The 23,179-nt window shown below is 44.9% G+C and overlaps 1 protein-coding gene and 1 pseudogene across 2 annotated transcripts; one reads left to right on the forward strand and one right to left on the reverse strand.

The window, feature by feature from the left end:
* Window positions 1-262: 262 nt before the first annotated feature.
* On the reverse strand, window positions 263-8,229 carry LOC129149441 (disintegrin and metalloproteinase domain-containing protein 20-like). Of its 2 annotated transcripts, none has more exons than XM_054717631.1 (2): window positions 8,133-8,229; window positions 263-2,913 (listed from the first exon to the last, which is right to left on the reverse strand). In XM_054717631.1, the coding sequence occupies exon 2, from the start codon at window positions 2,866-2,868 to the stop codon at window positions 595-597; it is 2,274 nt and encodes a 757-aa protein (XP_054573606.1). In that variant the 5' UTR covers window positions 2,869-2,913; window positions 8,133-8,229; the 3' UTR covers window positions 263-594. The 2 variants fall into 2 exon arrangements, with proteins under 2 accessions (XP_054573606.1, XP_054573607.1); XM_054717632.1 differs by lacking the exon at window positions 8,133-8,229 and adding an exon at window positions 3,651-3,681.
* A 7,012-nt stretch (window positions 8,230-15,241) lies between these two features.
* On the forward strand, window positions 15,242-18,883 carry LOC129149230 (transcriptional coactivator YAP1-like; annotated as a pseudogene).
* Window positions 18,884-23,179: the final 4,296 nt, after the last annotated feature.

Here is a 23,179-nt window from a genome sequence, read left to right on the forward strand (position 1 = left end):
TTTAGTAAATACAGACACGTACTTTTCCCTCATTGGATTTTCTCATTTTTCCACAGCTTTGGTTACAAACAGGTCCTAAAGAACTACATTTGACCTTGAGGTTTTTTCATTTCATTGGCTTAATTTAATGGTCCTCTAGTAACATTCATTAGATGAGTACGAGGGGTAAATAAGTGAGTAAGAGGGATAAATATATGCATTTTGAGAAAAATTGGGCCCTATCCAATTTTCTAAATGCACTACTCTTAATTAGAAGAATATATTAAGGATTAATTTAGGTAACTTTATTGTGCCATGTGGTTGTCTTTTCCTAATTGACTGTTCATTTTATATTGCTGACAAGTCTTTACCCAGGTATAAAAGTTGTACAAGTTATTGTTTGGATTATTCTGTGACACATTCTGTACCATTTCTGCACCCAGGAGATTAACATTCTGTACATGGGAAATTGGAAAAGACTGGACTTCATTTTTCAAATTATAAATTGTTGCTTTTCTTTCTAAACTGCAGTAGAACATTTCGCTGTTCTTACATAGGTGAAATTGGAACATCTTGCTCATTTTCTTTAGGTGAAGTCTTGACATTTTGTTCTTCTTACTCATCTGTAGGTGACACATTCGGCTCTTCTCTCTCATCTGCTCTTTTGCGTGTCAGAAAAAAAACAATTAAAACGCATAACAACATAATAAAAGGAATCAACCAAAGTAGAAGCAGGTCATTGGTTTTGTGCCCCATTTTCATCCTTCTTTCCAGAGGGGGTGGCCCACTATCAATACTACCTCCACTGCCTTCTTTCAGGCAGAAGGGAGGGTCCCACTCTGGGTTGCAATGGCAGTGATGTCTGTTGTTGCAGACTCCTTTCTGGTTGCAGGTCTTAGGTGCACAACCACTTATCAGATATGACCTATGGACACACTTCCTTTGGATGCAGACATGTTCTCCCCCACATTCTGTCCCATCTTTCACATCACCAATGTCAGGTATGGTCATCCCAAAGTGGTAGTCAGTACCCCAGCAGGTGACGCCATTGATGTGAGTCCAATGCACAGTAGAATGATCTCTCAGAAGGGGAAGTTCTATCACGTTATCACACTGAATCCTCCCACACAAGGTATCTAAGATGTCACATTGCATGTATGTAGCGTTCATTAAACCACAGTTCCCAAAACGGTCACCTCGGGTGTTCATTTCTGTGTAGCAACTCTGATTTGCACTCTTGGCCTCTTTGCCAAAAATGTTCCTACACTGCTCTTCACGGTTATTGCATCTCTTTTCATAGCAGTAGCCACCGCCCTTGCATGACACCCCATTCTGCACATACACATCCTCTGGACAATGGTAGGATGTCCCATTGCACCACTCTGGGAGATCACAGTCATTTTCCTCTTGCCTACAAACTTCGCCTGTTGGCAGGATCTGGCAGTCTTTGCAACAACTCCCCAGAGCACAAGCAGCCCCAGCGCTGAGAGTGCAGTTGGACTCACAGCACGGATCTTTCATACACAAATGTAAAGCGCCACAGTCACACTCTTCTCCTTCTTCAACCACACTGTTCCCACACTGTGCAAGTGTGAAGATGTTCTCTGTATCTGATGAAAGGTACAAGCAATTTCGACTTGCAATGTTGTTCATGAAGCTAGCATAACTGCAGTTGCTGAATCGAGTTGCACTTGATGGGTATGCATACATTATGCAGTTTTTATGTCCACATGTACAAGTTTTGTCATCATGTTCCATACCCAAATTATGACCAATCTCATGTGATACAGTATATGCAAATGAATAGACATTATCTTTCATGAAACTATCAACTCCACAGTTATAATTATTGTTACATACTGTTCCAACATAGGATAAGCCAACAACAATACCATACCCATGCTTTACAAAAACATGGGCAACATCATGGGGAAAGCGCATATTAAAGCTAGCTTTCTTCCATTTGCAAAATCTATTCAGGAGACCACCTATTGTATCTATTGAAATGGGGTTTTTTTCAGTCCAGACCTCAATTCCCATTAAAACCACATCAACATCTAGTGAACTCAAAAACTTATTTACTCCACTGACCACAAGTAATACTTCATACTGCACAGCTGTGGTGTTACTTTGGTGATGAAGATAGCGATTGTGGTCCACCACCACTGCCAGTTCAAGAAGCCGCCTGTGGGTCCACCAGCCTTCATACCCACTCTGCATCAAAGTGAAGTTAGCACTCTCCTGAAATTTCAGTTGTCTTGCTATTTCGTCATCTGTTAATCCACATTTCATGGCTGGCAATTGTGTCTCTTCACTCTTCATCCGATATAAGAGATGTTCAAATGTGGTAGAATGTGTCTTGGGCTCCATTTCATAAACAACGTCATTTGTCTGTAATATTCCCTGAAAACCACCCAAACAGGCACTGAGGGCAACCATGGATTCTGGGTCTCCCTCCACATAACCATGATAGTAGCAGTCATTCTGGATAAAAGGCTGGTCCTCAAGGAGAGCGCCTCCGTCTGAGTAGGTGAACACTCTGAAGTGTCTGGATAGAAAATGCCTGTTGACTTTCATGTGTATGACCTGTTTCTGACCTCCAAAATGCATTCTGTAAGAGAGCCAATCTTTATTCTTCATGCCAAATTCAGTGCCTATTAACTTCATTGGAATCACAACTTCTGGGTGATCAAGTCGTTGGGAGTGCACAACTGGGCACCATCCATATGAGAACAGAATCACCCCCAGCCAGAGTGGCAGGAGAGCATTCCTCACACACACCAGGGCCTCACTCACAGCCATTATGGTGCCACCTACACAGACACTGGTGAGAGCAAAATAGGACGGGCAGGAAGCATCACTGTTCTCTCCGAGGTGCGTGTTTGGCATCGACTTTGAATCTGTTCTCTGGCAGGCTCATATCAGAGGAACACACTGAAAGTGAAAATAAAAAGCAGAGTAGAGACAGGGTTGGGGATTATGAGCAGGCCAAGGTGGAGGGGAAGAAAAAGAGAAGTGTTACACTGAATTATTGTTTGAGACATGACTCAGAATGCTACAAAAATTTGCTTTTAATAAATTTTACAGGAGCCAAGCCCATGTGGCTGAGTGGTTGACTTGGTCACTGGTTCAACATCTGGTCAGGCAGCATGCCTGGGATTAGGGGTTAATTCTCAGTACCACGCATGCAGGAGATAACTTATCCATGTTTCTCTGTCATAGAGGTTTCTATATCACTCTCCCTCTTTCTTCTTCTATCTTTAAAAATCTATATAAGCATATTAAATAGAAAGAAATAGTAAGGTAGTGTGAGATTTTTGGTGTACAAAAAATAATGATTGGGCATAAACTAACACCTTTTGAACCTAGATGAATGATACATAGGTTTTAATGATACTGTTGTTTAATTACATCAACATATGCCAATATTTTCACAATAAATATAGAAAACAAAGGGTCTTAATGGAAAGGTGAACATATCTCATGTTTGAGAGGGAGTCTCTATTTTTACCTTTTGACTTGATGTAAATATTAATATGTAGTTTTTCTTTTCAATTTCTTTTTAGTTTTATTATTTTTTAATGTCTTTTTTTAAATTTTTCAATATAGTTGTCATAATAAAGAGGCAACATGCAAATTAACCCTCACACCCTTACAAATTAGCTGCTTACATGCACATTGGCAGGCAGGTGAGTGAGGAATGATCAACAGACTGAAGAAGCAGGCTGGGTGGGCGACCAGGCCAGCAGGGAGGTGAGTGAGAGATGACCAAACAACTGAACAAGCAGGCTGTGTAGGGTGACCAGGCCAACAGGGGTAGTAGTGAGGGATAACCAAACTACTGGACAAGCAGTCTGTATGGGGAGACCAGGCAAGGGGGGTTAGTTAGGGATGACCAAATGACTGAACAAGCAGGTTGCATGGGTTGACCAAACTGATGGGAAGTGCATGAGGGGTGACCAGACCAGCAGAGTAGGCAGTTGGAGATGACCAGGCTGGTGGGTGGGGGGCGCAGTAAGAGGTCTTGAGGCTGACAGGGGGGCAGTTAGGGGTGACCAGACCAGTGGGAGGAGCAGTTGGGAGTGATCAGGTCAGTAGGGGGTGCAGTTGAGGGCAATTGGGCTGGCAGGAAGGGTAGTGTGGGGCAACTAGATCAGCGAAGGGGGGCAGTTGTGTGCAACCAGGTTGGCAAGGAGGGGCGCAGTTAGGGGAAACCAGGATGGCAGAGGTGGGCTGTTGGGGGTGAACAGGATGGAAAGGGTGACCAGGAAGGCAGGCAGGTGAACGATTAGGAGCCAGTGGTCCAGGATTGTGAGAGGGATGTCTGACTGCCAGTTTTGACCTGATCCCTGGGATCACGCATAAACTGATTAGGCCTAAACTGGCAGTCGGACATCCCCTGAGGGGTCACGGATTGAAGAGGGTGCAGGCTGGGCTGAGGATCATCTCCATGCACGAATTTCATGCACTGGGCCTCTAGTCTTATATAATAATCCTATATAATAAGAGAATAATATGCGAATTTTCCACTGGATTGGGAGTTTGACTAGGAGTTCCACTGGGAGTTTGAGAAGGGGGCTTGGTAGGCAAGCCAACCACCCACGGCCTCTCCCCCTGGCTGGCCTGGCTGATTGGCCCTGATCACACCAGGTCAGATCGACCCTACTTGTGCATGAGTGTGCACCGGGCCTCCAGTATTATATATTAGTTTTAGGAGTACACCCAATTGATTAGACCTTATAAAACTTACTCAGTGATTATACTGATAAATCTCACTCTCATCTGATAAAATGCATTCATTGTTATTAGAATACTAGAGGCCCAGTGGACAAATTTGTGCATGGGTGGGGTCCATTGGGGTGGCCCCAGTTCACATATCCAGCTTCTCAGAAACAGCTCATGAACCCATTTTCATAGCTCTGTAACCCCAACTGGCACCCCACCTTGGCCTGGAGACACCCCCTCACCTGTACCACCATCCTACCTGTGGGGTGATCAATCAGTGCTGGGACCTCCACCTGGCTCCCTCAGTGCCTGGCAGCTGGGCAGCAGTCCTGCCCCCCACCACTACCAATGGTCAATGTTTGTGGGGGCGATTGGGTCCCTGCTTGTATCCACCTTGAGCTCGTGCCACTTGCTCACCTGCTTACCATCCTGCCATGGTCCTGCTCTAGTAGAGGCCCATCAGGGCCTGCAGTTCCTCGACTGCTGCCTACTGCGAGTGCCCCATTGCTGACCCCTGCCATGTCCATTCTACCCCCTGGTAGTCAGCGTATATCATAGCAAGAGATGGAACTCCCTGTCAAATTTCCAGTCGAACTCTCAAATGACTGCCCAAGGGGACAATTTGGATATTAGGCTTTTATTATATAGGATTATTGACTATATTCCCCGTACTATAGTCTACATCTCCATGACAATTCTGTTGCTACCAATTTGTACTTCAATATTCCTTCACCTTTATTATCAAACCATCTTACCCACATCCCATCTGGCAACCATCAAAATGTTCTCTATGATTTTGTTTCAGTTCTGCTTTTTCTTTATTTAGTGTGTTTGCTTTTTTAAATTCAAATGTTGATAGGTATGTATTTATTGACCTTTTATTGTTCATATTTTTAATCCATTCTTCTTCTTTTTCTTCTTCCTCTCCTTTTAACTTCATGTAATACTGGTTTGGTGTTGGTGACACTTATCTTTTTCTTTCCCTGGAAGCTGTTTATATGTCTTTGAACTCTAAATAATAGCTTTGCTGGGAAGAATAATCTTGGTTTCTGGTCCTTGCTTTTCATCACTTTAAATATTTCTTGCTAATTCTTTTGGCAGGCAAAGTTTCTATTGAGAAATTAGTTGAGGGTCTTATAGGAGCTTCCTTGTAGGTAAGGAACTGCTTTTCTCTTGCTGCTTTTTAAATTGTTATGTCGTTAACCTTTTGAATTTTAAATATGACCTGTCTTAGTGTGGGATTCTTTGGTTTCATCTTATTTGGAGATCTCTAGGCTACCTGAAGTTGTATTCTATTTCCTTCATTCAGTTAGGGAAGTTTTAGCTGCCATATGTGGGTCCAGTCTGTGCAGTGTCTCTGCCCCTCCTACCAGTGTCAGTGGCTTCTTTGTATCTTTAGTGTAGGACTTTTGTTAGGCTATATTTCATGTGGTTCAGAATGATTGTTGTTCCTTTGTTTAGTTGTATGTGTGTTGTGGTTTTGGAGAATGAGAGTACAGTAAAATCTTGATATAACTGTATATGAATAAACTGTGTTTTGTACTCACATCTGTAAACCTACTTTTCCCCACCCCAGTATATTAAAGGCAATAAGAAAAATCATATATGGAAGTATTTAAAAATATTTTTTTTGAGAAATGTGACCAAATAATTTATTATTTAAGATTGAAAGGCAGTCCAATTCTACAAACAAGAAATTGAAGCCATGGATTCCCATCAAGACGGCAGCATAGGTGAATACAGTACAGTAAACCCTTGATTTTGTAGTCCTCGATTTAAGGGACTTTGATTTAAACAGACAGAATTCCTGGTCCATATATCATATGTAAAAATGAATACCCTGTTAATTTTGAAATGCTTTAAACCAAGATTTGCTTATAATTTAATTAATATGTTAAGGCTATGCTAATCATTGTAATTTTTATCAAATAGGCTATATGTTGGGGAAAAACAAATTATTACTTGTCATTATTCCTTCCTGTGTTCCTTTTTACATCAAATTCTGCCAAACTGAATGGGTTAAATTATCATTTGGGCTTTACATTGTTGTCATATAGGTTTACTGGAATGAAGAAGGAAAAAATAGTTTTCCATGAAAAAGTAATAATATAGTAAGGAAGACCTTATAAAATACAGAAAAAAAATGATTCTAGAGAAAAGATGTCAAGTTACGTTAAATGAAGATAAAACAAAAATCAAGCAGAATCAGTATGTCATCCATAAGATGAAGGGACCTTAATTGGGCATTTTTCATTTTTATATTATCTACTAGTTGAAGTGGATTTTTAAGTGAAGTCAGAGGAGAATTCACTTCCTGTGTTTTTTTTCAATTCCTACAGAGGTTTTTGATGTTCTTACATTAAGCACTCTCAATACTTAATAATCTGATGATGACTGTCAATATTCATGCTATAAATAAAAGCCAGCATGGATATGTAAATTACTGAATGCAATTTGACAAATTTCTGATGTGTAATTGGCCCCAACCACTCTGTCCAAATTTGTGTACAAGACCATTAATTTATTTAGGCCTGCATTATTCATTTATGTTTCCCAGCTGTGTAGCACAGTGCCTGCATATTATGGAGTTTTATTAATATTTTGTTCAGAGAAGCAAGTAACAAATCAGTATTGGCAAAAGGCATCGTTCTTGTACACAATTTCTCATTTTCACAAATACGTGCTCATGTGTTCATATTATTGAAGCAAATATTTTTACATATTATTTTTCAGATAAGATATATATGTATATAGCTTATCACATAAATGTATATGAAGATTGAAATTGAGAATTTTCTTGCAATTTAAAGACTGTGGGGATGCAGATATTTGTGCTCCATGATTAAATTTTATGCCACCCACTAAGCTTTTCTCCATCCTTTTGGAATTATGATTTTCTTTGCATTTCTGTAGGTATTTTGCTTTGGTTTCAGTACACTCCCTTTTCCAATTGCTAACCTTCAAGTTTGATTTTATTCTATTTACATGGTGCTTAAAATGTTCTACTTCTTAAGAATATAATAAAATATAAACACATTTAAGTAACATCCATCTAACCCATGGTTCTCCGTTCTGGTACCACCATTGTCTAGTGGTGATTGAACATTATTGTACATACTAATATATGCATAAGATAATTGGTAAATTTTTTACGTCCCCACAGATTTGTCATATTGTTCAATCTCTGTACCTTAATCATGACCTTCTTTTTTACTATTATTCATAGCCTAAGTCATGTTTTCCAAAATGTGAGTAACAATGCAAAAAAGCACAAATTTGTACCTTTCAACCAAGTAAAAAATTCTAGACTAGGAAATAATAAATGTCATAGACACCCCTCAAGATGTGAATACTTTTGTCTATATATGTATTCATTCACACACAAATCCTATTATTTCTTTCTTTACACAAGTTCTTGAGTGACTTACCAGCAGAAAAATTAATGGATCCATGGTCCTTGTTAGCTACAGCTGTGTTAATTGATACATTTTCTTTTTATTTGAGACAACCCCTCTTGTCTCTGGATTGATTACATCCTAGATATAGTTCCCTAGAAGCAATCCTCTCCCAGTTCTACAGATCATGGCAACTGCTTAGAGTTCCACCTCATTGTGACTCCACCATCTCCATCAAACTTTTTGAAATCGCCAATATGGGCAGACTCATGTTCAGCAAGTTGTCTGAGGTAAGCCAAGGAAGCAAGGTTAGTTATTCATTATTCTTGACAGTTTACCTGTGGGGACAGACAGGTTTGTAATGTCTTCCTGCTGGATACCTGCCAGTGTCCTCCAGTTTGGTAAGTTCATTCCACATCTGCATTTTTTTCCCTCATGGAATTTTTCACTTTCTCTCTGGCTTTCATCACAATTAGTTTCTAAGGAATCTACTTAGAGCTGTGTTAATCAGTATATTTGTGTTTTAATTTTTATTTGGACTCTCCCAGTTAAAACAGGAGAGCCCAAACAATGCACACACGTGCTTTCCTAGAGCTTCTGGCTCAGGTGAACAAAGAGAATACACCACTGGCTGTTATAATAAACACCACATAAATGAGTGATTTCATAGTGACTTATTGCTTGACAATTACAGGATAGAATATCAAAATCAGCATCCACAATGCCTTACTCTCTCTGAAGATAGTAGGGAAGAATTTATTCTAGGCATCTCTTCTGTCTTCACATAATTCCTTGCCCTGTGAAACATGATTCAGTTATGACAAGATTATTTGCCCTTGCCCAAATTTACCATTTTAAATAGGACACCAGCTACATTGAATTAGGCCACCTCATGCCCCCAACTTCAGTGTTACCTAATGCTAATGAGTTATGTCTGCAATGAGCTTTTCCCAAATAAAAGCATTTTCTGAGATTAAAAATGGTGGCAGAGGAAATGGCATCTCACAGACATGCTCCCAGGACCAAACAGGAATTACAACTAAAATACAGAAAAAACACTCTGAAAAATGAACTGAGGACCAGCTGTAGAACAAGCATGTCAAACTCACACCTGGTATTCCCCATTCCTCATTTTTCCAGATGGCTGTGAGTTTGACAAGCTTGCTGTAGAGGATGCTGATAACCAAGGATGGAAAGTGGAGACCAGATAGAGTCTGGTAGGAGGGGTGAAGTCGTTAAAGGGCTGGCCAGGCTCCCAGAGACAACAGCTGAAATAACGGAGACATATCTCAGCTGTGGAGTTTGCCATGAGAACTCTGGGGTCTAATCCCCAAGCTGTCACCCCTCCAGAAGAGAGCACCAGAATTGATAAAGGAGCCCACATAATATCTGGCTGTGTAAAACAGCATGGTTGCAATCTGACAGGGAGTGAAGGCTGGACATGCAGGCACCCTCTTATTTGGCTCAAGCACAAAATTCTCCATGTAGTTCCTCATCTTGTCCTCTCACAGAGGGAGAGATGAGAAGATTAGAGCTGTCTGAACAGAAGCGAGGATCAGGGTCTATTAGGTTAGAGCTCAGAAGGCAGACACCTTGTTTTGCTAAGTCATGCCCTCATTCATTGGAGGCCATCTTTCTCATTTAAACCTGTATTATCTTGACATTTTGCCTGGGAGGAAGACAGATGACCAACTCTATGGTAAAATTACCTGACCCTCCTGTGGAGTTTCTGAGGCCCATTAAGAGACTGAGAATGACAATTATCCTCCAGGCAGAAGCAATTATCCCACCCTGGTGGAATAGCTATCACCCCACATGTGAAGAAATCCAATCAGTCTTAAGGCAAAGGTGGTTCACTAGAGGCTTTGAGTCTTTGCCTTATCTAATTAATAAGAAACAACAGTTTGGTTCCCCACCACAGATACCATCCCAGACTGTCTTTGAACAAAAGCCAATGGGACCCCCAAGTGCCTGCTCGTGACCACTGGAGTCCCAACTCCATGAGTAAATTAAGTACAGCTCAGAAGAGGGTCCATTAAAGTGTGAAACTCAAGGCAGATCCAGCTTCTGAACCAGAAAACCTTGGCCATTGAACATATGGCACAATAACATTGTGGTTAAATCTCTTTGACAGCAAGTCGAATGGGAGATCCCTCCCACACAAGGGACATCAACAATCAAGTACAAATTTTAACAGTAGAGCCCAAACAACACACACAAGGGGCAATCCTAGCGCATTCAGCTCAGGTGAACTAAGGGATTATACCACTGGAATCTTCAAGAGACTTTCTACATAATGCCATCCCACAAAGACTGGGAGGCATAGCAGATCTATAATACACAGAAGCAAATATAAAAAGAGCTTAGGAGGGCGGAAAAAGAAATAACCCCAAACATGAAAAAAGAATCTCCAGAAAAAGAATTAAATGAAATGGAGGTAAGCAACATGTCAGACATGGAGTTCAAATCAAACTTTATAAAGATGATTAATGAACTTAATGCAAATTACAAGAGCATGAAAAGAGAAACCAAGGCCATTAATAAGAACCAGACAGAAATGAAGAATGATATATCTTGAAGATATGAAAAGCACACTGGATTGGATTAAAAGCAAACTGGATGAAGCAGAGGACTGAATCCATGATTGGGATGACAATGTAGATGTAAATATGCAATTATAGCAGAAATAGAAAAAAGAATTAAAAAGCAGATAGATAGCTTAAGGTAGTTAGGACAATATGAATTGTAACAACATCTACATTATAGGAATATCAGAAGGAGCAGAGGATGGGCAAGGATAGATAAAGAAATAATGAAAGAAAACTTCCTCAACTGGGTAAAGGAAAATGTAACATACGTATAGGAGGCAAAGTGTCCCAATCAAATTGAACATAAAGAGAGCCACACCTAGACACATAATAATTAAAATGAAAATTAATAGGACAAAGAAAGGATCTGAAATGCAGCAAGATAGACAGAATAACTGATTTCACAAGAGAAACACCTCAGGCCAGAAGGGTGTTGCATGAAATATTCAAAGTAATGAAAAGCTAGGGCCTATATCCAAGACTACTGTATCCAGTGAGGCTATCATTTAAAATTGAAGGTAAATAAAAAGATTTGCAGACAAAAACAAAATTAAAAAGAAAAAGTTAAAGGAGTACATTGCTACCAAACCAGCAATGCAAGAAATATTTTAGGGACAGCTTTAAGAAGAAGAAAAAGAGAAAGAGAGGATCCTAGGCATAAAGAAAATAAAAATGGCAATAAATAAATGCCTATCCATAATCACCTTAAATGTAAATGGATTAAATGCTCTAGTCAAAAGACAAAAAGTGACTGAATAAGTAAAAAAACATTACAATATTTATATTCTATATAATAAAAGATTAACATGCAAATTGATCGAACAGTGGGACAACCAGTTCCTATGATTCGCATTGACCATCAGGGTCCCACACACAATGCTCCCTGGTGGTCAGTGCACTCCCACAGGGGGAGCTCCCCTCAGCCAGAAGCCCTGAGCTGGGCTCATGGCTGGCCAGCACAGTGGCAATGACAGGAGCCTCTCTTGCCTCCACAACACCACTAAGGATTTCCCCCAAGCATTTTCAGACTGCTAGAGGGCACAGGCTGGTCTGAAGGACCCTCCTCCCTGAGGGCACCATTTTGTGCACCAGGCCTCTAGTATATACACATATACATATATATCCTATCTAATAAGATAGTAATATGCAAATTAACCATCACTCTGCTGCACCCACAAGCGATGTCCACAAGCCACACCCAGCAGCCAATCAGGAGCAAATATGCAAATTAACCCCAACCAAGATAGCTGCGGTCACAGAGAGAGCATGAAGGATGCTTGGGTTTCCGTGGCGATGGAAAAAGCCAAGTTTTCCACACATCCTGGTGGGCTTAGGCCTCCACTCCAATCTACAAAGTTTCAATTATAGAAGGACTAGAGGCCCGGTGCATGAAATTCATGCACGTGGGGTGGGGCTGATGGCAAGACATTTTTACTTTTGATGAACCTTGTTCTTTAAAATATTTATCTTTATTGTTGAAATTAATACAGATAATCCCTTTTTTCTCCCCATTGACCCTTCCACCCCTCCCACAACCCCCAGATTCTACTGTACTATTGTCTGAGTTATGCATATATGTATAAAAATTATTTGGTTAATCTCTTCCCACCTCCCCTCCCCTCCAACACCTTCCCTCTGAAATCCTTCTGTCTGTTCCAAGCTTCTATGTCTCTGGATCTATTTTGTTCATAAGTTTATTTTTTGAAACTTGCCACTTTTTAATAGTTTTTGTGTCTATGAAATCTTTGTTTACCCCTACCGTCAAGATATTTTTTCTATGCTTTCTGCAACATTTTTATGGATCTTGGTTTCATTCAGTTCCAAACCATATCTTAATTGTGATTAACCTGTTGTAAGGTAGAAATCATACCTATTTTATTCTATATGGACACACATATATTTCAATATCATTTATTTAAAGGACTGTTTCTCCATTTTTTGTTATTGAAAAACTAAAGGTCCAGTGCATGAAATTTGTGCACGGGTAGGGTCCCTAGGCCTGGCCAGCGATCAGAGCCAATCTGTGGGATGACAAGTGGGGTGATCGGAGGCCCCTGCTGGTACCTGCCATGGCTGACCTGGTGCCACCCACTTGCTGGCCCTGCCCCTCACTGCCACCGCTTGCCTCCATCTGCAGGGCGACCAGTGGGGTGATCAGGGTGCCTGCCTTGGCTGGCACCTGCCTTGGCTGGCCTGGGGCCTGTGGGCTCGGGGTAGCTTCTATGTTGAGTGTCTGCCCCCTGGTGGTCAGTGTGCATCATAGTGACTGGTTGTTCCACCCATCATTCTGCTGTTTGGTCAGTTTGCATATTAGGCTTTTATTATATAGGACTAGAAGTCCGTTCCACGAAGATTCACGCAATAGATCTTCATTCACCTGGCTGCCTGCACCAGTTTTCCGCTGGCACCGTTGATCCAGGCCATGGCTCTGGCCACCGCCTTCTGCCTTATTTCAGGGTCGCGGCTTGGCCCTGGGAGGTGGTGGTGCGGGGTGAACGCCGCCCACCCTGCACTGCCAGCAGCAATCTGGGTGCTTCCCGCTGGCCTGGTTCCGTCAGCCACTCAATGATCGAAGCGGTGGGCGGCCCCGCCCCTCCCGGCGGCCCAGGTCCGTCAGCCACTCAGTGATGAGGGGCGGAGCAGTGCGTGGGGGCTGCCATCTTTACTGGGTTAATTTGCATAGCACCCTGATTGGCTGTAGGCATAGCAAAGGTACGGTCAATTAGCATATTACCCTTTTATTAGGTAGGATGAAGGACAATATCAATATTGTCCTATTTCCAGTCTTCATGGTGTTCACTGATCTAGTTGAATATTATACCAAGACCCTCCTGTCTTGATGAATGAAGCACTGTCTTGAATGAAGTCTGAAAAAAAAAAAACAGTGTAAGAATGTCAACATTGTACTTCTTTACAAATATTCTAGTTATTTTGAATTTCCATGCAAATATTAAAATCAGCCTGTGGCCTAAGCAGTTTGGCTCAGTGGATGGAGCTTTATCCTGTGAACTGAAGAGTCCTGGGTTTGATTCCAGTCAAGAGCATATACTCGGGTTGCAGGCACAATCCCCAGTAGGGGGTATGCAGGAGGCAGCAGATGGATGATTCTCTCATCATTGATGTTTCTATCTCTCTCTTTCTCTTCCTTCCTCTCTGAAATAAATAAAAATGTATTAAAAAAATCAGCCTGTCACTACACACACACACACACACACACACACACACACACACACACCAATAGAATTTTTATTAGGTTTACATTGAATCTGTACATCAATTGAGGAAGAATGCTCATCTTAAAAATATAGTCTTTATCCACAAACCTGATATATATCCTCATTGATTTAGATATTTTTAAGGTGTCTCAGTGATACCTCTTGTCTTCATAAGTCAAATAGTAAGTTTATTATTAAACTAGAGACCTGATGTACACATTCGTGCACCAGTGGGGTCCCTCAGCTTGGCCTGCGGGATCGGGCTGAAACCAGCTTTCTGACATCCCCTGAGGGGTCCTGGATTGTGAGAGGGCATAGGCCAGGCCGAGCGACCCCACAATTGGGGCTGGGGAGAGACACGGGAGGTTGGCCAGCTAGGAAGGGACTGCGGGAGGGCTCCAGGGCATGTCCACCCATCTTACTCAGTCCTGATGGGCTGGACCCCAGAAGCAAGCTAACCTACCAGTCAGAATGTCTGCCCCCTGGTAGTCAGTGCACATCACAGTGAGTGGTTGAACGGCCTTAGCATATCATTAGCATATTACACTTTGATTGGTTGAACAGCCAACTAGTGGACTGGACACTTAGCATATTAGGCTTTTATTATATAGGATGTGCATTTCAAATATTTCTTAGCAGTTAAATGCTTGATTTTTTATCATTGCTTTCGGACAAAGTTTCTATCACATATCTATGTTACTAAGTTATCTGAAAAGAAATCATTCTGACTAGTGTTACAAAAAATGACTTCTATTAATATTATTGAACATGATTTATCATTTGATGGAATTAGGCAATGATTGATTGTATTTTAATGATACTTAACCTTTTGCACTCGGATGTCGAGTGTGACTCGACACGGTTAGCATTAGAATAAAGGAATTGAGAAATAAGCAAGCGAGTGCAAAAGGTTAATTGATATGAAATCACTAGGGAAATAACATTTTATGCTAAATTTCTTACCCAACCCAACCTCTTTTTATTTCAAAATATTAGTGCTATTAATTAATGAAAGCCTCATGCTAAATGATCATGGCTTTTAATTTTTAAATATCCAGTCTCTTCTCTGTGCACAATTCCATTACACAGCTAAAATTAGAATTCTTTCCTAAATTATTTCATCATTTTATTCAGTTCTTCCATTTTGATTCTTAATTCTCTTGCTTTATATGTTTAAAAATACTTTGAAGGCCCTAAGCACTAGAGAGCATCATTCTGCCACCCAGTACAGACCACCCGCCACCCACCCACTGCTTCTTGCATCGGGACCTTTGGAGTCGGGGCGCTGGGTGGAGCCCTCGCCCACCTGGTTGGGGTGTGTGTCTGGAAGGCAGAAACCATGGATCCTGGGCAGCAGCCACCTCCTCAGTTGGCCCCACAGGGCCTGGGGCAGCTGCCTGCTGAGCCCCTGCAGGGGCAGGGCCCATCATCTTGGCCTGGGCAGCGTTGCAGTTCCCCCCAAACCACCGTGCTGGACACCAGATTGTGCACGTCTGAGGGGACTTGGAGACTGACCTGAAGGCTCTTTTCAATGCTGTCATGAACCCCAAGACAGCCAATGTGTCCCAGACTGTTCCCATGAAGCTGCTGGACTCCTTCTTCAAGCTGACGGAGCCTAGGTCCCACTCTCTTCAGGCCAGTACTGATGCAGGCACTGCAGGAGCCCTGACCCCATAGCATGTTCGAGCTAATTCCTCTCTAGCTTCACTGCAGCTGAGAGCTGTGTCTCCTGGGACACTGACCCCCACGGGAGTAGTCTCTGGCACAGCAGCTACCCCCACTGCTCAACACCTTTGACAGTCTTCTTTTGAAATATCTGATAATGTACCTCTGCCAGCAGGCTGGGAGAGGGGGAAGACATCTTCTGGCCAGAGATACTTCTTAAATTACATTGAGCAGACAACATGGCAGGTTCCCAGGAAGGCTATGCTCATCCAGATAAATGGGTGAGCCCCACCAGTCCACCAGTGCAGCAGAATATTATGAACTTGGCCTCAGGTACTCTTCCTGATGGATGGAAACAAGTCATGACTCAGGATGGAGAAATTTACTATCTTTTATACTAATAAAAGGGTAATATGCTAATTAGATCAGGCATCTTCTGGATGACCTTCCAGACGTCCTTCCATTGTGGCGGGGCTGAGGCAGTTAGGGGCGATCAGGCTGGCAGGGTAGAGCAGGTAGAGGGATCAGGCTGGCAGACAGGTGAGTGGTTAGGAGCCAGTGGTCCCACTCACCTGCCTGTCTGATCCCTGCAGGATTGGGCCTAAACTGGCAGTCAGACGTCCCCCAAGGGGTCCTGAATTGGAGAGAGTGCAGGCTTGGCTGAGAGATCCCCCATGTATGAATTTTGTGCACCAGGCCTCTAGTCTTACCTAATAATAGACAAACATGTAAATTGACCATAACTCTGCTACACCCACAGCCAATCAGAGTATGCAAATTAACCCAACAAAGACGGCGGTTAATTTGCAGACATAGGTGCCCAGCACCTGGGTCCTGGGAACATCTTTGGCACCCAGGTCACTCTGAGGTGGGCCCCCGTGGGCCCTGTGGAGCCTGGGAAGGGCCTGAGTCAGGGGGCCCATGGGCAGGGCTGAGCCGGCCATTGGAGGGAGCTGGGGGTTTCATACCCAGACCTAAAGCCTTGGCCAGAGACTTTAGGCCTGGGAAGGGGTGGAGCCAGCGATCGGAGAGAACTGGGGGTCCCCTACCCAGGCCTAAAGCCTCGGCTAGAGGCTTTAGGCCTGGGCAGGGGTCGAGCCTGTGATCAGTGTGAACTACAGAGGAAATACCTTTTCTGACCACTCATTGGCTAAGCTCCCTGTATGCCACTGGCAATATTAGTAACCTGGGTAATAAGAATCCAAAAAGGTGATCTAGGGTGCTTCTACCACATTCCTGGAGAAAAAAATGAAGGTCCACTGCTGGAGGACTAAGAAATATCATATCCTGCCCTAGCCAGTTTGACTTCAGTGGATAATGCCTTGGCCTGCCAACTGCAGGGTCTGGATTCAATTCTGATCAAGGGCATGTACCTAGGTTGCAGGCTTCTCCCTGGCTAGGGCCCAGGTCAGCGCTCATGCAGGAGGCAACCATTCAATGTGTTCCTCTCACTTTGATGTTTATCTCTGTCTTTCCCTTTCTCTTCCACATTCTCTAAAAATCAATGGGAACATATCCTCAGGTGAGGATAAAGAAAAAAATAAAGAAATGTCATATCCTATGAAAGACACATCTTGAAAATGCCTAAAGAAAGTTGTCATTTTTTCTTGGTGAAGGGACTGGAGTCCGTGTTGATGAAAACACCTTGGTGGCTGTGGTGACTGGCAGTGGCTGCAGCATAGGGGGCCCTTGCCCAGGCCCTGAGGCTTTAGGCACTGGCAGGGGTCGAGCCAGAGATCGGAGGCCATCAGTGTGAACTACAGAGGAAATACCTTTCTGACTGATCATTGGCTAAGCTCCCTGTATGCCCCTGGTAATAATCTTACTAACTTGGGTATAAGAATCCAAAAAGGTGATCTAGGGTTTTTCCACTACACCTGGAGAAAAAAATGAAGGTCCGTTGCTGGAGTGCTAAGAAATGTCATATCCTGCCCTAGCCAGTTTGGCTCAGTGGATAATGCTTAGGCTTGCTGACCGCAGGGTCCGGTTTGATTCTGATCAAGGGCATGTACCTAGGTTTCAGGCTCCTCCCTGGCTGGGGCCAAGGTCAGCACTCATGCAGGAGGCAACCATTCAATGTGTTCCTCTCACTTTGATGTCTTTCTCTGCCTTTCCCTTTCTCTTCCACATTCTCTAAAAGTCAATGGAAACATATTCTCAGGTGAGGATAAAGAAAAAAATAAAGAAATGTCATATACTATGAAAGACGCATCTTGAAAATGCTAAAGAAAGTTGTCATTTTTTCTTGGTGAAGGGACTGGAGTCCGTGTTGATGAAAACACCTTGGTGGCTGTGGTGACTGGCAGTGGCTGCAGCATAAGGGTGATGGGGCTGGTGCCTTCCCATGATCAGCCCAGTTGCCTCAGTAGGACATCCCCTGGGGGCTCCCAGTATGTGAGCGGGGGCAGGCTGGGCTGAGGGACCCCCCCAACCCCAGTACACAAATTTCATGCACCGGGCCCCTAGTATATAATAAAAGCCTAATGTGCTAAGTGTCCAGTTGTTCAATCAACAGTTCAACCAATCAAAGTGTAATATGCTAATGATATGCTTAAGGCTGCTTGACAGCTCGCTATGACATGCACTGACCACCAGGGAGCAGATAGTCTGATTGGTAGGTTTGTTTGCTGCTGGGGTCTGGCCCATCGGGACTGAGAGAGATGGGCCAGACTCCATCTCTCTGGAGCCCTGGAGCCCTCCTGCGATTCCCTTCCCCCCCCTTGGCCAACCTCCCATGGTCTCTTCCTGGCCTGATCATGCACTGGTGGGATCGCTTGGCCTGACCTGTGCCCTCTCGCAATCCGGGACCCTTCAGAGGATGTTGGAAAGTCAGTTTCAGCTTGATCCCACAGGCCACTCCCCTTAGAAGGGTGCCAGGCATAGGGCTCATGGCTGGCAAGTGCTGCTGTGGCAGCATGAGCCTCTCCTGATGGGGACTGATTGGGCATGAGCCTGCAGCAGGCACAGTGGGGCCAGGATGAGTGGGAGAGGCAGGTAGGAGCTGCAGGTGGCAGTGGGCTGTGGGTTTTGGCCTGATCCCTGCAGGCTACCCAGAGGGGCTTCACCCATGCATGAATTTGTGCACTGGGTCTCTAGTATAAACCATAAGAACAAGACTACCACTTGGCTAGACCCACGGCTTGACCCTCATTTCAATATGAAGCAGAGAATCAGTCAAAGTACTCCCGTGAAACAGCCACCACCCCTGGCTCCCCAGAGCCCTCAGGGAGGAGTTCTGGGTGGTGGCAACTCCAACCAGCAGCAACAGATACGGCCATTCAGTGTCCACTGTTCTGTTATTACTGTTGAAAGGTGAGTCTCCTTGGAGTAGGGGTTCTGCAAAGTGCCACTGTCCTATGAAAACCCGGAATGAGAATCTTCAGCCTCTTTCAGAAACTATGAGCTCTTTAGCATAATAAACCACCTGTGAAGGACCTTTTTGACTCCTATAAGCATTAACAACAAAGAGTAAAAAGCCTGAGGCCTGGGCCTGGATATCTGTCCTATGTACCAATAGGATGCTGGTTAGGTTCCATGTGAGGGCATATGCCACGATTGTGGGCTCAATGTTTCTCTCTTTCTTTCTTCCTTTCTCTCTCTCTCTCTCAAATAAATGAAAACATACTTTAAAAAAATAGTTAGAAGTGAAGCCATTATGGTCCCATGGCTTCAAACTCTAGAAGAAAATATAACTCAACAAGAATAAGAGACTCTTAAAAAAAAAGAAATTATACCAATTAACATGGAATTCCAATGAGGAAGAAAACAGGCATCTAAAAGAATCCATGTAGCTACAGAGGAAATCACTAATGAGCCTAGATTTTAAAAGTCAAACTGGGAAAAAATGTATTTTCAGCAAATATTCGATAGTTAGTATCTTTAACATATAAGAGCTTGCACAAATCCTATATAATAAAAGCCTAACATGCAAATTGACCAAACTGCAGAATGACTGGTGGAACCACTGGTCACTATGCCATGCATTGACTACCAGGGGGCAGACGCTCAACACAGGAGCTGTCCCCTGGTGGTCAGTGCGCTCCCAGGAGCTGGGCTCACAGCTGGCTAGTGCAGTGGCGGTGGCAGGAGCCTCTCCCGCCTCTATGGCAGCGCTAAGGAGCAGTGAGCTAAGAGGTAAGGAGCAGTGAGCAGGTAGGTGTTAAGGAGTTGGGAGACATCGGGCCAGCAGAGGAGCAGTTAGGGGGTGATCAGGTTGGCAGGCAGAAGTGGTTATGGGCAATCAGGCAGGCAGGCAGGCGAGCGGTGAGGAGCCAGCAGTATTGGATTGTGAGAGGGATGTCCATTTGCCAGCCCTCGCAACCCAAGCTTCATCCGGAAGGTCATCAGGACGCACATCTGAAAGTCGTCTGGACAGTCGTTCTACTGTTCAGTCTAATTAACATATTAACTCTTTATTATATAGGACTAGAGACCTGGTGCACGAAATTTGTGCATGGGGGGTGTCCCTCAACCTGGCCTGCATTCTCTCCAATCTGGGACCTCTCAGGGGATGTTTGACTGCTGGGGCCCTGAGAGCCGGCTGGGACAGCTGGGGCTGCGAGCGCTGCCCAGGGCTGGGAGGGCTGGCCGAGGCATCCGGGGCTGCAAGGACCAAGCCTCTTGCTGAACTTCATGCATCGGGCCTCTAGTCTATATAAACTAGAGGCCCGATGCATGAAATTTGTGCACAGGGGGTCCTCAGCCCAGCCTGCACCCTCTCCAATCCAGGGCTCCTTAGGGGATGTCTGACTGCTTCTTGTAATCCAGGACCACTGGCTCCTAACCACTTGCCTTTCTGCCTGCCCGATCATCCCTAACCTTTTTGCCTGCCTGCCTGATCGCCCCTAACTGCTCCCCTGCTGGGCTGATCACCCCTAACTGCCTCTGCCTCACCCCGCACCCGGAACCAAGGATTCCCTTCTCTGGCTGGATGCAGGCACCCAGCACCCAGGGTTTCATCCCTCTGGCCAGCTACAGGCACCCAGGACCCAGGATAGCTTCACACAGGCCAGCCACAGCTGCAGGGGACCATGGGCGGGTGACTTTGCCTGGGCCACAGCCACAAGTGCTCAGGACCGTGGGGTAGGCAGCTTGTCCCTCTCCCAGGCTGTAGGCGCAACTGCTGGTGCCTGGGACAATGGGGTGGGCAGCTTGTCCCTCTCCCAGGCCTCAGCATGGCTGTTCCCCATTCCTCTCTCACAAGCTTATTTATGTCTGGCTGTTCCCTATTCCTCTCTCACAAGCTCATTTGTGCCTGGCTGGTCCCCTTCCTCTCTCCCCAGTGTTGAGTGTATGAGCATTTCCAGTGCTAGGGTGCGAGGGGGCGAGGGTGTGAGGGCTTGATGACTATTTGCATATTAGCTCTTTATTATCCTAATATATAAAAACCCAGGGTCTGTAATGGCCAAAGGCTTGACCAAACACAGGAAGTCAGTCTTGTAGTCAGTGCTGGGTTGCTGACTGCTGAGCAGGTTGCAGATCAGGCCTGGAGAGTGGTCTAGAGAGAGAGTTAGGGTCTAATCCACAGCCTCCATGGAAGCTGTTGATCATCCCTTGCCTCTCTCTCTCTCTCTGGGCATCGCCAATAGCTGGGCCTATCTTTCCCTCCAGGCCTATGCGGGGGCCATTGATCAGCCCCACCTCTCTGATCAGGCCCAGAGATAGGCCTGGAGACACTGACTGGTATAGAAACAGACCAATCAGAATAAAATCAGGATGAACTCTGAGGAGCCAAAGGCTGCCTAGAAGGTGAAGCTTTTGATGCTGACTGGCATAGAAACTGACCAATCAGAACCAAGTCTGGGTGAACTGCAAAGGCACAACCTAAGGTCAGGGCTGAGGAGGGGTTTTAAGGGCAACATCTGTTTGGTGTAAGGTGTAAGAAAGTGGTTCAATTTTTTAATGACCAGTTTAGCAGTATAGTGCATATGGCTGGCTATCATTCCAGATATAGGGATTATGTATTTTTATCTGCCAAGAGCATCTTCTCCTGCTGAAAAAGGCCCCCCGCCCCCCCACCAAGCCATTTAAGCAATCTTATCCTATGTAATCTATCTATACTACTAAGAGGGTAATATGCTAATTAGACCAGGTCGACTGGCCATCTTCTGGACCTCTGACTTCCTTCTGGACAACGTCATGGTTGTGGGGGCCCAGGCAGAGGCAGTTAGGAGTGATCAGACCATCAGAGGAAGGCAGTTGGGAGTGAGATCAGGCCAGCAGGGGAGGGCAGTTGGTGGCAAGATCAGGCCAGCATGGGAGGGCAGGTGGGGGCAAAATCAGGCCAAAAGGGGAGGGCCATTGGGGGTGAGATAAGGCTGGCAGGGTAGGCAGTTGGGGGTGAGATCAGGCCAGAAGGAGAGGGCAGTTAGGGGTGATCAGGCAGGCAGAGACAGTTAGAAGTAATCAGGGCAGCAGGGGAGATCAGTTTGGGGTGAGATCAGGCCAGAAGGGGAGGGTCATTGGGAGTGAGAACAGGCTGGCAGGGGAGGGCAGATGGGGGCGAGATCAGGTTGGCAGAGGAGGGCAGTTGGGGGCAACCAGACTGGCAGGGAAGGCACTTGGGGGTAACCAGGCCAGCAGGGGAGGGCAGTTGAGGGTGAGATCAGGCTGACAAGGAGGGCAGTTAGAGGTGATCAGGTAGGCAGAGGCAGCTGGGGGTGAGATCAGTCCAGCAGGGGAGGGGAGTTAGGGGTGATCAAGCAGGCAGGCAGAGGCAGTTAGGGGCGATCAGGCAGGTAGGGAGGTGAGTGGTTAGGATCCAGCAGTCCCAGATTGAGAGAAGGATGTCTGATTGCCGGTTTAGGCCTGATTGAAGAGGGTGCAGGCTGGGCTGAGGGAACCCCCGCCCCCACTCCGTGCATGAATTTCAGGCACCAGGCCATTAGTATAGGATAAAAGCCTAAGCAATCATTATGACCAAATGACCAAACAACTGAACTACTGGTCGACCAGTCACTATGAGGTGCACTGACCACTAGGGGGCAGACACTTAATGCAGGAGCTGTCCACTGGTGGTCAGTGCACTCCTACAGACAACCTCCCATGGCTGGCCAGCCTCCCATGCCCTTCCCCCCGGTGGCCAGGTGGTCAGTGTGCTCCCACTGCCAACCTTCTGTGACCATCCAACCTCCCATGGTTCCTCCCCCCCGTTGGCCCTGATAGCCCTGATTGGGGCCAGTAGAACATTCCTCAGTCCCTTGCCCCTGGCCACTGGCCCCGATTATCCCCTTCCCCACACCAGCTACCAACCTCCCCTGGTTCCTCCTGCCCCTGGCAGGCCAACCCCAATCGCCCCCATAGGGACTAGGTAAGAGGGCCTTCATTGGCTCTGATCGCCGGCTAGGCTGAGGGACCCCACCTATGCACAAATTCGTACACTGGGTTTCTAATAATTAATAAATGATAAAAAAATGAACTTTTGTGGACTGAAAACTGTAAACCTACTTTTGCCCACCCCTGTATTGTATGTAATAATAATGGACAGACTGAAAGTTACTATCTTTGTAAGGGTTAGAACAGCTAATGAGGCAAGACTGGCATGAATAGTAATCAAACATTTCTCCAGGTTTCCAGGCTCCCTCCAGTCACCAAGTATTGCAGAAACTAATAA

The sequence above is a fragment of the Eptesicus fuscus genome, chromosome 6, assembly GCF_027574615.1.
Source record: "Eptesicus fuscus isolate TK198812 chromosome 6, DD_ASM_mEF_20220401, whole genome shotgun sequence".
NCBI classification, from domain to species: domain Eukaryota; kingdom Metazoa; phylum Chordata; class Mammalia; order Chiroptera; family Vespertilionidae; genus Eptesicus; species Eptesicus fuscus.

Bases quoted from the DNA above. Each gene is read 5' to 3' on its own strand.
- LOC129149441 (XM_054717631.1), bottom strand. From the start codon at position 2,868: ATGCCAAACACGCACCTCGGAGAGAACAGTGATGCTTCCTGCCCGTCC.